Source organism: Ptychodera flava, chromosome 14 (genome assembly GCF_041260155.1).
Source record: "Ptychodera flava strain L36383 chromosome 14, AS_Pfla_20210202, whole genome shotgun sequence".
NCBI classification, from domain to species: domain Eukaryota; kingdom Metazoa; phylum Hemichordata; class Enteropneusta; family Ptychoderidae; genus Ptychodera; species Ptychodera flava.
This window is the reverse complement of record NC_091941.1, coordinates 8,984,574-9,002,370: the sequence shown is the minus strand read 5'-3', so window position 1 is coordinate 9,002,370 and position 17,797 is coordinate 8,984,574. Positions and strand designations below refer to the sequence as shown.

General features: G+C 40.4%; 2 protein-coding genes across 4 annotated transcripts in view; both read right to left on the bottom strand.

Moving 5' to 3' along the window:
* LOC139149227 (bone morphogenetic protein 2-A-like) overlaps positions 1-17,108 on the bottom strand; it is a 30,634-nt gene extending 13,526 nt beyond the window's left edge. Inside the window, exon 1 of one of the 3 annotated variants that reach the window (XM_070720833.1) lies at positions 16,829-17,108. The gene's annotated coding sequence lies outside the window, so the exon portion shown is untranslated. Of the gene's footprint in view, positions 1-4,330; positions 4,483-7,513; positions 7,582-16,828 lie in introns of those variants that run through there. The other 2 variants (XM_070720830.1, XM_070720827.1) reach the window with 2 other exon arrangements.
* On the bottom strand, positions 218-4,140 carry LOC139149229 (univin-like). Its single transcript, XM_070720835.1, has 2 exons — positions 2,924-4,140; positions 218-2,089 (listed from the first exon to the last, which is right to left on the bottom strand). Exons 1-2 carry the CDS (start codon positions 3,237-3,239, stop codon positions 1,230-1,232), a joined length of 1,176 nt encoding a protein of 391 aa, XP_070576936.1. The 5' UTR covers positions 3,240-4,140; the 3' UTR covers positions 218-1,229.
* Positions 17,109-17,797: the final 689 nt, after the last annotated feature.

The following is a 17,797-nucleotide window of genomic DNA, read 5'->3' as shown; positions in this document are numbered from 1 at the left end:
TCTGCGCGCAAGACAGGCAATCTGTACTCAGAATAATTCGTGTGGAAAATCTCTGACAATGGTTTCTGTTATTATGGAGTTATAGCGAGGTAAGCTCGCTTGGCTAGTCCATTGTCTTGAAGAAGACCCAAGTGTAACCAATTCCGGTCAGTTTTTCTGTTTTCTAATTCTTGCTCCCAGACCCAAGGTGACAGACACTAGTTAAGTACACAAAGCATTAAATACGTCAAGTAGATGAGCTTTATTTTTCTAAACCACTTATTTACATGAAAGATCGACAGGTCTGAGCCCACGGCGTGCAGTCCATTCATTGTTGATCAATTAATACCGTCTGACGAAAAAGTTACATATTCAATGCCTGTTGCAGGGCCGCGGGTAAAACAGCAACCATCGTGAGCAAAAGCAGGCCTCGATTAAAGCAGATAAAATGCCAAGCAGTCAATCTCTTCAACTGCAAGTAGTGTTCAAAACCATAGTAAAAAGAAGCAACAAAATATTTTGACTGGTATTTACAATATTTATCCTGCTTTTCTTTGAAGTAAACAAAATACCAACGACGACAAGTTTCCAACGAAAGCTTGTTTACCTTGAACAGAATTCTGCTATTTACACGCGAAATGGACTCTGCATTTTGTTCATGGTGTAGTTTTCTAAGTTGTTGTTGGGTTTACAAAAGACAAATCGTGCAGCAGCGAATATAAAGCTAAGTTGAACTGAGCTGCATTCTGGGTCGAATTATCTAACATTTCTTATGGCTCTAGTATTAGCTCCCTAAACTTCTAATGACAAGTTTGTAATTGTTAAAAAAGCCTATTAACTAGTGATTGTATTTGACTCGTCCGTATTTGGCACCTATTATCTGATCTCTGGAAGTCAAACACATAATAATTGCTCAATAAAGAGACTGACGTCTCCGAACAAAGATCTCACCAATCAAATGCTTGTGCTGATCCCTCAAGAATCGGATTATGATTTTGTTTGAATCCATACACATTCCGTTCACCGACGCATTTTCTCAGATGATACTCATTTTCGATTTTTAGATGGATAAACGACATGATGGAATAACGGAACTACAAGTTTATCTGATCGAAAATTTGTTTCAGCTACCGAAAAAGCATAGTGCTAAGAGGCGGCAAAATACACTGTCCTCCCCTTTGGATATTTTTACAGAATCTTTCTGAATGAGCGGGCACAAGAAACAGGTAAACAAACAAACGAGACAATATTCATAAACAGCCACAAGCTTCGACAATCATATCTTCGTATTGACGAAGTATTACATTATCATCGTTGTCGAAGTAAAGCATGGAAATAGCTGACAGCTTTGTTGGCGCACAGCAAGCTTTGGACTTGACTTTGTTCGGATCGATGGAGTTCACCAAAGTTTGTATGATTGCGTGGTTCGTGCCATTAAGGCGTTCGCTCAGCGGAAACGGACAATCACCATGGCAATAAAAAGCTTCGTAACCGCTCGGCGCGATTATCCACTCCTGCCAGCCAACCTCTTTGAAACTGACGTAGAATGGATGACGGGTGCAGATTTCGCTCGTTTCTGCCTTTTTTCTTCTTCCAGAGTTATCGCGTTTCGTACGATATTCACACTGGGTATCATCCTCTGAAATCACCACGAGAATCGCCTGGCTTGTCGCTATATCGGGGCATTCCCCCTGTCTCCTGACCACCGTGTTATCCACAACGCCTCTTACGACTTCGAGAGTGAGCAGAATTCCATGATTCAAAGCGGGATTCAGCCGCCAAACCCGGACTGCGGAGGCAAGGTTGTACGGTTTCAAGCTCCTCTTGTTCTGCGGTAGTTCTCTGGACGCCAACAACTTCAAGTTGCCGCTGGCGGCTGAGTATGAAGACGTGTTTCCCACATTTTCACGGTCAAGGATCTGGTAAAGCTTTACTGCGTATGAAATCCCGTTGTTTTTGACAGCCCAGCTTTCAAAACCGCGAGAGAAGTCAAGGCGAATTTCGGCAGAATGTACTTTCTCCTCTGGTGGTATGGTAGAGACGTTGTAGAAGAGTTTACGCTGGACGCAAATTTCACGCCTAGCGTTGCCAGACAGCTTCAGCGTAGATCCTAGAAGTCAAAATAACACCAACTTAAATTCAGAAACCCTGGTAAACAAGGGTCAGGTTTAGGTGACAGAGGTTATGCTGGTGACGTCATAATTTCACACCCCCAATCTGACCAAGACTATATTAAGACGGAGCACTACAATATATCAAACGGAATTGTACCCTGCCTCCAAATATAAACACAACAAAATAGATCAACTCGTTTCAAAAATAGTGAATCCCCAACAAATTACTTTGAAATATTTCTTGTCCCTGAATAGATATTCTAAAATCGTTGTGTAGTTTTTATTTTGGAGTTCCAAAGCTGTCGGCTTAAGCCGGCTGGTCAATTTCAATTTCAAATTGGTTAAATACACAGCCAATCAGAAAAGCCAAAATGGCATGGTCTAAGGCGACTGGCGCGACATGGAGTTCGTCTGGGATTGTCGGTTGATTTTAACTAGTTTCTGTATGTATATACGTCAAAATAGTCAGTCTCTCAATGTATACGTCTTTGTTTGTTTTACAATTACAAACTACGCATCCCTCATAAGATACCGAAAAGTCTGCAATGCATAATATGGCACAAAGTTCCAGTGTGGGGAGGCCATGTGTTTTGATGTAGCCCAAACGGGGAAACTGGTTCAGCTGACTGGCTGGTCGTGAACTGCTTGGCGAAAAGACAACACGTAACCTACAAGAAATTTACCTACTATGATGAGGACCCTGCCAGTCATCAGTACCTCATTCACACCTTCAAGAATTCCTTTACACCATATATCTAGAACATTTTGACGTTGTGTATGTATGTGTGTGTGCACTGAATAAATCGAAAAGGGTAGAATTTCAAACTGACCTCGGTTTGGAAAGCTGCGAACGATGTTGCCCGGTATGTTATTATCAACAAAATGACATCTTGGACTATCCGATAGCTGCTTGGTCTTTTCAACTTGTTCATAGAGATCCAGCATATACTGGGGAACTTGGACGCTTGACTTTGGACGTGGCCGTTCACGCAGGCCCAGGGCTGCCAGCATTCGCCTCTCCAACTTGGTGCTGTCCACCAGGTTTGCCGGCGATGCCAGACTCGACGTGAGTAAAATCAACAGAAGCGTACAAGCCAGCAACTTTCGAATCATGGTAGCATTACATGTATTGTTTGTGACAGGCATAGCGGAGACGGTTACAAAGTTCCTCCACTTCTCAAACCCCTGATCCTGGTCACAGATCACAGGATATGACGTAATAATTGGCAACACAGGTGGAGCTCGAGGCCGTTGGAGCTGTTCTCTTCTTTTCAACAAGTCCAAAAATTGTCAGAATCAATAAGTGAGCGGTGCCGGAGAGACGAAACACACTGGTGTCGTGAGCTTTGTTAAACCGGTTGTCTTGAGACGTGGACAGAGTGATGTCTGCTCTGCAATGACTCGCTAGTTCATAGGCTTATAGCTTTACGGAGTGTCCCAGTCTGGGTTTAGCAAACTCATGAAATTCTAAATATCAACCCTTTGTTTGTTTTTCGCCTTAAAAAGTCGATAGACACCAATACAATCCCACTGTCTCATAATGGACGCTCTTTTCCTCGTAGCGATAAGACAACAGCGATTTTCCTAAGAAATGAACCGTTGACGCTGCAACAGCAGACCATAATCGTCTCTGCCTGCGGCAATAATCGTCCGAGCGCGATGATAACGGTAAATCGATCGAAACGACGGAAAAAACCCGAATCCTGCTCAGAAGGGCAGTGAGCGCAACCGGATGGAATCAACTTTTTGGTGTGAGAGTTTGCGCATTCGCAGTAATCAGTCGGACCGATTCACACATGCTTTCTAAACTGTCCTAACAGTGACACTGTCGCTGGAATTTCAAATGCATTTGCATAAACTCTTTTGTTTCACCGGGAGCATCTTTGGTATGCCAATGCGTTGCTATGCTATGGGGCCCAGCCGTCTCTCTTCATGTCGGAAAACGAGTGCTGAAGCCTCCATTTCAACACAACGCATACACTAGGATCCTTCTCTTTTCTCTAAGAACGCTACGCCTACATTGTTTGCTCTGTCTTTTCAGTAAACAAAGACAGGGCTTTTGGATTTTCCGATAAGGAATCCTTTTTTTTCGAGTGGGGGCTTGTCAATTTACGAAAATGGTCAAATGAGTGATGGGGCAGACTGCATTGAAATACTACATGCAGTAAGTGGTGTAACTGAAAAAGAGGAAAGCAAACAACTGTCCCGAAAAAGTCAGCTGAGTGGAAAGGACTTACTGGCTGCAATGGGCGCTTGAAGATTCCAGAAGGACCAGTCATTTTAACGCTATTGTTGAGAAAACCCGTGGAAATTTTGTCGGGGAGTCCTTGTAGTCTGTTTTGGTGTCAGTTATTCACGAACTTGTAATCTTTCGACCAAAGACATTTAAATGTTGTATGATTGCACAGGTGGTCATCTATGATAGCACCACATGGTTTTTTCCTTGGAGAGATGTGTGAATGGAATATTTTGTTGTCAAGATTGTGTCCTTCCTATAGGCAATAGATTTTTTCGGAGATTTTTATTTTTCATTTTCAACAATATATGTGAAGAAATATAATTTACAGTAGAGAGTGCAATATTTCTCCACAAATTTTTTTGCCGTGCACTCTTGTATCCACCGATTGCCCAAGATATGTGACAGTGGGCACAACATCAACAAGTGACCATCAGATGGTCAGATATACGTAGAGGATGGTAGTTACAGTGTACAATATTCATCTAGCATTGAAAAAAATGTGAAATGATAAGTTGATCATATTACAGGCTTTCTAAGTTTTGTAGAATGCCAATAGATTCTTTTTGTGTGCTGTACCCGGTATTGTGCGAAACCTCACTAAAAAACTTAGGATTTTTTGGGGGTAATAATGCAGTCAGTCTACCTATGAATACAAGCCCAACCCTGGCAACAAAACAACAACTGCGCTGTATGTAAACTCAGGAACTCACTCCCACACACGTAAAAGACACAGTCATTCCGTCGGAGTGTGGCCAAAACATGCGATGTAGACACGGGCGGCACGGATACAAAAGCTGAAAGAGGGAGCCGTTCACGGTCAGATCTGATGTACGCGTAAATAGGAAAAACAAGAAAAGTGGACAATTTTTTTTCGGCATCCTCGGCGACATTTTGAAAATATTAGCAATGTATACTGTTTATTTGGAAGGGCAAATAGCCAGGATAATGGTGGACATCAGGATAGACTTATCAGGGTCAAGATTAGGTGACACTGGGGTCCGGCCTAGCCATCCATCAACATTGAGCGGCATCCCTACAGCCAACAATCATTTACAGACCCTTAACCTGACGTACACCAAACATAAAGATATATTAACGCTGACGAAAAGTCGCAATCATTTTATTTTGGGGGGTTTCTTATTCGCAGCGACACTTCATCAAATTTCATTGGCCAAGATGTTTATTTATGGGGTAGGGTAATAGAGATAAGAAGAAAGATAAGATAAATTGAGTCGCTCGTTCTAAGAATAAACATCTAGGGCGAAATAAGTACTTACTTCATGACAGTGCAATTTGGGTATATAGAGTGCTTGCGTCATAAGACCCTGAAAATTGAAATATTTTCTTGGCTATGCATTTTTAGCGCCGATATCAGGTTCATAGTTACCACGACACGCCTTCCGTTATAGGGATCAATTCCTTAGATGATCGACGTAACATCAATAATTTGTATCCATAGGTGTGGCACGAAAATAAAGATATTTGTCAGGTAACGCGGGAAAATCCGAAACCATCGGACCACATGGGTAAGCTGTGTTGATTTCTTGGGTTCTTCAATTTCGCTTTTTATATACATGACTACACCAAAAATACCGCCATACGTGATCGCTTTAGAGTGGATGCCATCTGGAGCTATGGTGTGTGTGTACAACGCATCGTCCGCCTGTTTTTAAGAGCGAAAATAAGACAACCCGGACGATCCCAGCCTCGCGACCCCGCTTCGGATTTATCGGGCAGGCTTTGATACGAATATGAATCATGTTACCAGCGGGCTATCGTATGAATGAAATTTCTTAAAAGGCTACAAAAAGAGATAACGCGGCGGCCTATTTGTGCATATTAAAGCGAGCATATTATTTCAAGGATGGTGTGAATGCGTCCTCTCTTATGAACCAAGGCTCGGTGACATCAATCACCCAGTATCTTGTCACGGCGGCCAATTGTAGGATCGAAGATCACACCAACAAACATATCGTTTTACTTCTGAATTCTTATCCGATTGTGATGCCGAGTGAGTCTCTTATAATGGTGAATTGAAACACACGAAATTACAACCCCTTCGCCGTGGTCGCTCTTCAACCACGGGTCCGTCCCTTTCCGGATAGTATTTTCACAAGTTTTTCTCTCAAAAATCCGACCAATTTTTCGTAAAGCAGTTTGAAAAGAAACGCGTGTCTTTTTATACTCGATGTGAAAACAAAATAAACGACAATAATTGCAAGATATCTATTTGAAACAATAAATGCCAGTTCAAAAATTCAAATGAATAGAACACAACCTCTACATGTAGCAATCGACATCGAACAATTCTTTGCTTCAATATATAATCGCTCATCTTCTGGCTCTTGGAATAAACCCAGGGTTCCAACTCTATATACTGCTTATAGATTGAATTCATGGGAACGATATTTGAATCTATGAGACTTAAAGTTTTTCACCCTATTACTCTAGAATGCGACCGCTGGTGTCGATTTCACTTCCAAAACGTCATTTCAGTAGATCGGCCCGTGTACTGCCGCGGCAGTTTTGAAAAAAAAAAACTGCCCAGTTTACTTACGGGGTTGGGTGTTCGAAAAAAACCTGGGAAACATAAACCGATATGAACATAGAGTCGTGATTTCCATGGATGGGGAGGCGCTATTTTTCTTCCATGTTCAGAGAAATTAAACAGTTTAAACGTCGCCACCTGTCATTGTTTAGAGAAGGGAGGGTAGTTTTAGAAGGGAAAGAATTGATATTAGACAATTTGTCGCGGCAATGTCTGTCTATCTTTTCTCTAAAATCTGAAAAAAGTGTTTTGTCAGATGAATAAACTTTCTTTAAGGATGTGTGAAAAACATGTTCGAGAACTAACAAATAAGCTCAGAAGTTCAAAAGTTAAAAAAATAAACGGAGAGTTTGAATCTCCGTTCTCATCCTGATTAACCAAGCAATTTGTGATGTGTAATCCATAGGTTTGTTCCTGGCCTAGTTTTCGTTGATTTTACATACAATTTTAGACAGGGGATGCCCTAAATAGAAAACAATTACCAAGCGGCTAGCACGAATGAAACAGTGTTGCTGTGCGAGAACTGTCTCTACCCTTGTTACACAGGAACGCTTGGCAAAATGCAATTTCCGTTATCGAGTTTCTCTAAATTATTGAAGCGACACATAAACTCGGATACTCTCATTCACTTACCGTGATATGGAAACTTGTGAGCCTTCAAGAACATCCGTAAAGCTTGTGTGCACCGACCAAAATGCTCATCGACTGCATCCATGGTAATATAAGAAAACAAATGAGCATCGCGTTCGCTCAAAGACACTCTAAGGATCGGCAAGCCAATCAGAATTAACTATGTAACTGTTACAGGCTGGTGCAGAAAGTTCGCAAATTTGCAAGCCATTAACAAGTCTGTACAATACTATCCTTCACGAGCTTTTGTGATTTATTCACGTTTAAGTTGATATAAAACCCAGGCATGGTCTACCACATGTGTGTCGCTTTGGTATTTTCTCCGAGATGCGAATTATTTGCTAATACATGTACGTAAAGACGCGCCTACCTTGTCACGCGTCACAGTCACTTCAAAATCACTTTAAAGATAGAGAACAAAACAATCAGAATAAGGGGGATGCACATATGGGCTCAGAATCCCTTATGCACGTTTCAAGAACAAAACACTGAGCCGACAGCCACTTATTTTCGGCGGAAATCGCGTTGTTCGAGAGTTGAGTTGATTTTTTTTTCATGGAGCACATAGTCCGCAACGGATATATCTATACTCGACGAATTATTATAATTACAAAGTTATTGTTCATTGCAATGACTTTAGAGGTTATTTTAAAATGATTCGGTTCTGCGAAATCGATGTAGTATCACTCGTGTATCTCTGAGTCTGCACATGCTGCTTACAGAAATGATTCTGCACGAAAACCTGAATCTTCTTTTGATGAGTTTTGCCAGCCCTACGGTCCCTCTTTTATATATTTAATATGTCTGCACGTAATGTTTTCAGAATGAAATCGGACGACAATAGAGTTGCACCCGTTTCCCCATGCCGTAAGATTTACGTGATCTTGTATGTTGTATCTTGTTTCCATGATGATCGGACGCGGTTGTCATAGCACCCGGATTCTTGCGGATGGAGTTAGATGACCGATGGAGCCACGCCAATATATCACACACCTTACTCTTGAGTTTCGGGCATTTTGAAAGGTCTTAGCCTGAAGAATACCACGGGAAAGTGTGAATGGCGGCGGGAAAGACGGCTCTTCAAGAAAGCCGGAGTTGGTTCTCACGATCCGTAAAGACGAGTAATTGTGACCTTCTCTGTAATAAATCTGAGCTTTCCGTAAACAAAACATCGATGAACAAAATCCTTCCATCCGCCATATTTATGGCACATGTGTTTCAAGTGGATGGACAATGTCCAGAACCTTCCGAGCAGAGCGCTTTTCAAAGCTTTCCCACTTCGAAAGCCGATGAAAAGTGAACGTACTTCGATAAGGGAACATATGGAATTCGAAGAAACCGGAAAAAGTTTTAATATGATTTTCGTGCTGGCAAAAGAAATATGGGTTATGGCAGCAGAAAAGAACATCGCAGAAATCACAGCATTGCTTTTCGATTCAAACGAAATAAAGGAGAGACCTGTACCAGCGATGTTTCAGACTTTGATTTTTAGATGATTCTTGAAAACACTCCGTCTTGGCCTGATAATTAACTACCGCCATCAACTCTCGCGTTTATTTGCTTGGACACGAGTGTTCGATTTATCAATATTATTTTCTCCGCTCGTAAAGTCAGATATACACAAGTAGGCAAGAGTAAAAATTGAAATGGAGTCACTTGTATAGAAAATATACCACAAAAAAGTTGTTGGCTGACAAGAAAAAGAAAACACGCGGGGAGAGAAAAGCGTAAACAAGCCCCTTAATGTTTGTCTTAAATGCAAAATATGGCAAACTCGTGGGCATATGTCCGGCAGACTCTTCTTGGATCTGCATGTAGGCCATCGAAAACTAATCAAGGGAGCTATTTCACCGATGACTGAACCATACATCTCTTGAAAATACAATGACAGATACACTTCCGTTGGAAATGTACGGCTGTCAATCATGACCCACACCGCGAAAGCCGAATCAACACTTTTGTATCACATGTGTTCCGTGAAGTGGACCGGTACGTGGAGTTGCAAGCGTGTTATCCAGATCTGCCGATGTCGTCGAGAATGATCAAACCATCAGGAAATAATAACTTAATTCGGGTTCAATAACTCACGCAAGGATTACGAAGTAAACGCTACTTAATTGCAGCTTAGCATGTTTTGGCAAGGTCCGCGCTCCCTCCGCTCAAAGCTAAAACCATAAAGCCGACCCCAGGACATTATTAATTTTAGATACCTTCTGGCTTGTGTCACACTCCCTTCCCGAATAAAGTAAAGTGACGTATATCACCAATCTATGCAGAAGAGAAAACGTATTCCGGTGCGGGGGATGCCTATGATTCTTGCCGCTTCTACAACCCCTCTACTCCATTAAGAAAGAAACTCCCATAATGATCATATAATTTCAAACATTGAGCTGACCTTTGCCGAGTATGTCTCCGTTCTACGTCTAGACTGATTGTGACGATAGACAGATTGTCAACGTTTATCTCTTCTGCGGTTATGGATGGTTGACTTTCTGAGGAAGCAAACTCCTTTAGGGGTTCGCACTCGCACTATTTCGGTCTTATTTCGAGGACGATCTCAGCCATCTTGTCATTGGAGGTGGTACCATTTTTGCTGGAGTACAAATTACATTCATCTAAAATATTCAAGTTTGAAGATGACAATCGGAGCGAACTAAACTTGAGACGGAACCCCACTTTAATTTTCCCGTTGGGAAAACTGAAACAATGGCATTAAAAGCCGGATAACTGGCTGGTTTTGTTGTACTTTCTCTATAGAAATTGACTTACATTCCAGAATTTGTCAACAGGTGTTTGCAAGACTGCCGCTGAAAGCAGGCAACTTGAATAAAAGTTCATATTTGTAGAAAGTGCTACTTGATCTACTCAAGGTAAGAAACTTGTGACTTGTATCACACTTGGTTGGCCGTTCACAGTGGCGATAATACCTAGATGTATTACTGTTTAAAAAAAGGCTTGATGGACAACTCTGATAAGGCCTGTAACTTGTCAAGCCAGCGATTAACGAACACGCACCATCAAAAGGAAGTGGTCGGTGTTTCTCCATACCGTGTGTATTATGTATGACCCGGCGGTTTGTTACTGGGTAATGCCCAGCAGCTAACAAACTACCAACATGTGTTATTGAATGCCTGATTTAGCAAATGGTAATTTTGGAAAGCTCGAAGTTTCTTTTCTCTCATTTTCTGGTCGGAGGGCTTTGAAAATCCTTCACGGCAAAGCTTCGGGTTGCACTGCCATTATTCTCAGGCATTTCAGAACGCATGCATGCAACTGCAAATGGTTGAAAAATTTTAAAGTGATATATACAATTCATCGGCACAGAAGTGGCCGCGTTTTCGGCTCTTTTTCAACGGAATGGTTGACAAACCTATCCGCACACGTGGTGGGACACCTGTATAAACTTTGGAAAGGTAGCATGACCGTACCTTTAAACAATTTCTCAACCTCTGTTCTATTATGGGATGCATGGAGTGCACTGTTGATTCGTCAAAATAGGAGCAATCCAAGCGATAAGCCGGAGACACACGATCCAACTTTCCCACGGAGCACGGCAGCAATCACCAGATACGCGATATTTTATAGAACGCGGTCAAAAAAAAATGCGACAGGGAGAATATGGTGGTTGACTGAAAGTACACGGGTTAGAAAGCCACTCTGCTCAGGAAATAACAGACATAATGAATAATGGTAGGCTATGCTGGTTTCCCATGCACCATTCTTACATCTTTGCCATCCAATCATTTTCCCTCTCGGCCCGTTAAAAAGAGAAGCTAAGTAGTACTTCAGCCACACAGGTGTGCAGTAATATCTATGTGATTTCGATTCAATTTTGGGGTAACAAATACAGACGTAGAATTGTCACGGCTGTAATCTATCCTTTGCCTAGATGACCTGATGGTGGTTGTCGCTTTCAAAGTGACGGTCACCCGTAAAAAATTAGCACAGGTTTGGTCGGCAGTATTTGTGAATGAACTTATGGGGAAAAGTAAGCCAACATTTTATCGGGACAAAGTAAACTCGAAATATGCCAGACAGGAAAAGTGGATAAGCATGGATAATTTGATGAACCCTTTTTTTCGGTAAAAGTTAACGACCTTCGGAGTCTGCCGTTTCAGCGATACCAAGAGTAATGTACTCTCTGTGAATAATTTTCATTCCAGAGATTGGAAAGGCAGACATGACGGGCGGGTTCCCGCCAAATTTCACACCTATGTCATTTATATCAAATTATAGGAAAAGAGCAAAGAAAAAAAAGAAAGGCGGAGACGACAAAGGTGCATTGTCTGTATAGAGTAAAGGTAATAGGATGAGTCTGAAAATTGGCCTTTTTCACTCTGGTCTCGGCAATGCAACACCATCAGAGTCAATAATGGCAGACGAATTAGACCAGGGTAAAATATGCACTACATTTTAGAGAGTTTACTTAATGGGACATTTAACTTACATTAAAGCACAATATAGCAGTCTCCTTTGGCCCAGTTCAATACGTTACGGCCATTTGGACGTCATGCACTGCACATAAATACTACGACTACTTATTTGTGTAACAAAGGCGCAGGACCAATGCAATGGGGGTTCAGAGCCCCCTAGATAGCCGATGCCAATTACGGGGGAAAATTGAAAAAAAATAAGACCATAGCAGCCAGGCATGCCAACTTCCATTAAAAAGGCAAAGAAAAAAATAAATTATAGTCTAGTGAAAGAGTAAAACGTGATGGAAAGTTTCACCTATTTTGAACGTTGAAAACCCGTTAATGGATTGCCATGGTGGTGGTAACACAGATGACCTACGATTTGTTTTGCTATGACAGCTATAATATATATAATCTGCAAAATAATGCATTCTAAGTCATTTGTTTACTGTATAATCCCCCTCGTTCGAATTTGTAAACGTTTTGGAATATTTACGCAAACCTATATTCAACCAATATAACCCCTGTCGCCTGAGAAATGTCCGAATTACCCTTCGCATGTTCTAAAGCACACAAGTACGCACTGACAGACACACACGCACAGAGACACAGACACACATATATGTACATATGTGTGTGCGTCGTCAATATATCTATAAGTTGTTGTCTGTATTATATATATATATATATATATATATATATATATATATATATATGTTTGTATGTATCTATATATGTCTATGTTCTATGTATCTGTGTCCGTGTGTGTGACTGTATGTATGTGTGTATGTATGTATGTATGTATGTATGTATGTATGTATGTATGTATGTATGTATGTATGTATGTATGTATGTATGGTTGTATGTATGGTTGTAGGTATGGTTGTATGTATGGTTGTATGTATGTATGTATCTATGTATCTATGTATCTATGTATCTATGTATCTATGTATCTATCTATGCATCTATCTATGCATCTATGTATCTATGTGCGTATCTATATATGTATCTATGTATGTATCTTAGCGTGTATTGGTGGATGGATGTATACGTTTACTTTACAACCGAAAATTTGTGACAGACCACCACTCTTACATTTTCCCGAGTACTCTTCAGTAGAACTGTTGAAACTTATAAACTATTTTGAGCGGGATTTGACGTATATATTCTTCGCTCAAAACTACTATACCGTTGTTTGAACAATAACTATAAGGACATGAGTAGTATTTACACATAACATAATATGACAGTATGAAACAGGGTATTTTGTGCCATGTTTGTCGAAAGCTAGAAATATTATTGAGCCCTAAACAGACATAATCAATTATCTTTTTTTTTTTTCATTTTACGCTGTACAACAACATGTTGATTTATCAATCGTCATAACTTTATTTTAATTAAATTTTAGTTTGTGTGCATAAAGTATATACATGATACATTTACGAACGAAGTTTTACACTATAAAAGACAGCCTATCGTTTTACCATCCCTGCTACAGTGCTAGCAGTATAGTGTTTGAGAAGTCTGGTTGATGTAATTTGTGTGTTGACGAATTCCTCTTTCCAGTTTTTGAACCAATTGTTTGTAAAATGTACCACAATCTAATTAAATTTCCATTATCCTCTCCAGTTTTTTTTTCTCAAATCGCATCGTAAATTGTACTACGATCTAATTAAACCAACATTTTTGTTCTGCGTTTTAGAGCCAATAGCATGTAAAACAATCAGCGAACGCAAATCAATCGTAAAACCTCATATAATCGCCCATCACGTTGTCGGGTTTTTGTTTTCCATAAACAAATTTTCCACTTGCATCAACCAGGCTTAATCGACATCCGGCAATGTACCCCTCCCTGCCTGTGTGAGTCAGACTGAGCGTAGGAGTTGTTTGACAATGTCAGTATTCTTGGAAAAGTAAAAGAACGCAAAATTAAACCGAGCTTTTTTGATAGCGAAGCATTGCACATCATGATCTTAGATGTGCAGAAAAGACATTGGTCCATGTTAGCTGATGAATGCTTCATTTGTTTTTGTTAAAATATTTCATTTTGCAATTATTTTAAATAAGTTAAAGGGGCCTTCTTGAAAACGTAATAAAATAATCACCTGCAGGTGACATTTTGTCTAAAAAGTGTAACGGGATGGTCGTCAGTAATTGACCTGCCTCCCAATGTATACCGTCCACAGATGTAGTTTGACCCTCCCCTCCGTATAGTGTAATAGCAATAGACATAGGAGGATGACCCTCCTATCCATTCTGTGATGCAATATACAACTGAGGCTAACTATCCTCTCTAATGTGTAATGTACTTGTCACCTACAGTTTGAATCTCATCTCCAAAGTTCAATATATGAAGCAGAACACAGTAATATGAGTCTCGTTTCCATCCAATGATGTGTACAGTTGAGTCTCTCCTCCACCATCTCCACAATGTTATGAAATAGACACCTGCAGAGCTCTCTCTCTCTCTCTCTCTCTCTCTCTCTCTCTCTCTCTCTCTCTCTGAAGTGAAATGAAAAGTACTCCCGACAGATGGCCCCCTCTATGAATTGTGGAAATGAGATGGACACACCTGCAATTGACTCATCTTTCAACAGTGTAATGAAATAGACAACGACGGTTGACAATTTCTGCTCAGTGTAAGATACACATTTACAGTTGACCCTCCCTTACACTGTGTCAAGAAATAGATGCCCAAGTTGATGCTACTCTTCACCATGTAATGATATGTTCACCTTCAGTTAACCCTCCCTTCCTCTTTGTGATGAAATAGATACCAGCAGGTGACCCTCCTCTCTAAAGTGTATCGAAAGATACACTTGCAGATGACCCCTTGTGTAATAAAAACAAAGTCTACGGGTAGCTATCTCAAACGGTACAATATAATAAGGGACTGGTCAGTTTCTTCGGCCTGGGGGGGGGGGCGGTGGATTATTTTTTGCCGACGTCAAAAAGTGGCTGACCCCCCCTATTCCAAATTTTGAAAACAGGGTGACCCCCCCTATTCCAAATTTCTAAAACAGGGTGACCCCCCCGGGCGCGACAAAGGTAAAACAAAAGATGGACATATATATATATATATATATATATATAGATATATTTTACATTTTACATATATTTATATTTTAAATAGTCATTCTATGTTTTAGTGAAATTGTTGACATGTCAGTTGTAAGATAGGAATTTCAAAGTGTCAATCTTAAAGTTTAAATACAGTACATTTTGAATGAGCTGTATTTTGAATGAGCTGTGAATGTATTTCACACTTTCTCTGCTTAACCAGATGTCCTGAACTGTTGTACAGAAATGGATGTCAATCATTAATATCAAAGAGGAAAAAGCAGTGAATCAAAAACTTTGATGGGTGTTAAGACTTGCCAACCATCCAATTAAATCTACTGAGGAGCCATAGAGAGCTTTTTTAGCCAAATCTGATGTGTACAGTGTCTGAGAGGACCTTTTCTTGTGTAACATTGAAACCATAAAAGCACAGCTAATAATGACAAAAACTGCCTTTTTTAACTGTTATTTTGTTCATAAAAAAGCATCTTTCTACAGAAAACCTATGAAACAAAGGAAAATAATTGCATCAATGAGAAGGAAAGATATCTTGTCATTTTTCTATCTCTAAAATAAGTCACTGTATCAAATATATATTGTGAAATATTTGTGCATGTTGCTTTCTCATACTGAATTCTCACAGAGAGAACAGAAAAGTATCAGGAATTTGTCATCCTTTTCATATGAAATGCAGATTTCATAATGGTACACTTTCACTTAGCAAACATCAAGATATCTCTGAAAGTATGGCGCCCGAAGGGCGCGCCAAAAAATATGAAACATCCTGATATCTCTGATATATATGCCTTGTATATTAAAGTAATGAGCTTGAAGGGCATGCTGAAAAATATTGAACATACAGATATCTCTGATGTATGTATGCTTGATATGTTAAAGTTGGGCGTGCTGAAAAATATGACTGATTATTAAAGTTACGCGCCCGAAGGGCGCGCCGAAAAATACAACTGAATGATGAATTTTGTGGCTGACACTAGCATTTTAGGCAATGATGAGCCTGTGTCAAAATTCAAAAACACACTGACCCCCCCTATTGGGCATTTCAAAAACATGGTGACCCCCCCTATCACCAAAGTCAAAAACAGGGTGACCCCCCCCATGAATCCACCGGCCCCCCCCCCCAGGCTGAAGAAACTGACCAGTCCCTAAGCACGTACAGTTGACCTTACTCCCGATGGTATCAAAAAGCCGACTCTCCAACCACTCTGCAATGAAATAGACATCTGCAAGTAACACCGCTCCCTTCTGTCTTGAGATGAAATAGGCACTTACAGTTTACCTTTTTCTCCACCATGTAATGGAATCGACACCTGCATTAGACCCTTCTCGGCACAACGTAATGAAATGCACCTTAGCTAAAATAAGACCCTCCTCCCCACCATGTAATACAATATACACTCGTACATTACCCTCCAGCCTCCACTGCAGTGAAATATACACGCACATTTGGCCCTCCTCTATATTCAGGTGAGCCATATGAAACATACACATGTAGGTGCCCCCTTGTAGTAAAATGCCATCCAGGTTACCCCACCAATGCTGTGATATAATTAGCATGTACAGTTGACCTTGCTTCCAAGAGTGTAACGAAACTGTAATGAAATAGACATTTGCAGTTGACCCCGATCCTCACACTGTAGTGAATTGTACATGTGCAGATGACCTTTCACCCAATAAGGATGGCAAAATATGACAGTGAACAGAGTTAGACCACTTACACCTGCATGTGTTTCATGTGAATCATTTTTACCTGAATCGGTCCAGTTTAACAAGAATACAAACAATAACGTATTATTTCAGAAAGTTTGGTGTATTCTGAACTTACCAGCACAACACGTATGATTGCCAGTGCACGTGGCCATCTTGACAAATATGTATCACACAGTTTTCCTTCGACGTAACAATTGTGCATTCCTTCTCGTTCATTCTTGACAACTTCTGATGTGCATTACTTTTCTGCGGCTTTCAGGGCAAGAAGGTATATTTCTCTCTCGGGTGATGTGTTCTCTGTGCCACAAGTAATGTATAGTAAAGACTGTCCAGTTCTGGAGTGGAATTTCGTGTGGTTTTGAGAATGTTCATCTATGTCTTGAAGATGACAACAACAATCATACAAAACAGCGGATGATGGTAAGAGATACCATCTCTTAGTTGGTAAAATCATGATTTATTGGCTATTGCGTGTTATCAAAGCAAGGACTATATTAGATCACTGCTGACGTCTATGACTTCAGCCACATAAAGTACATATTGGATTTCAGACAAGATTCCGTTACAACATTGTCTTTCGTCTGGCTTGATTCCCGGGCTTGATTTCTCCGAATAGTCTCTGACATGAATTACACGGGCACATCTTTGTGTCTTTGTTTAAGATATTGTGGCAATCCCTTTTCAAACGAATTCATCCTTTCAAACAATCTAAGTTTGACGGTTTTAGAGAAAGTGCATATGACGTTGTTTTCCATGTTAAAATGCACGTTAAGTTTTAGATGTCCTGTCTCCTTACCCATAAATAAACACTGATTGTTGGGGTGTTGACCTGCTTCTTATATTTCCCACCTCGTAAACGGGCCAAGATTTGTTTTGCTGATTAGGTTTAGGTTTTCCCATCTCTTCATCAATTAACAAACACGAAATAACACAGCAGAATTTGATATTTAGTGATAACATCGTGTAACCATTATGGCCGAAGACATACACAATTACTTTTTATTCGCTTACTGAAGGACACGCTCCAACTTTGAAGCTAACTGCCAATGTAACTAAAGTCGTTTACTGCCATGCAACATAAAGT

Coding starts and splice junctions, on each gene's coding strand:
- LOC139149229 (XM_070720835.1), bottom strand. CDS start 3,239: ATGCCTGTCACAAACAATACATGTAATGCTACCATGATTCGAAAGTTG. Junction 2,090..2,923: donor TCGCAGCTTTCCAAACCGAG/GTCAGTTTGAAA, acceptor TTTGACTTCTAG/GATCTACGCTGAAGCTGTCT.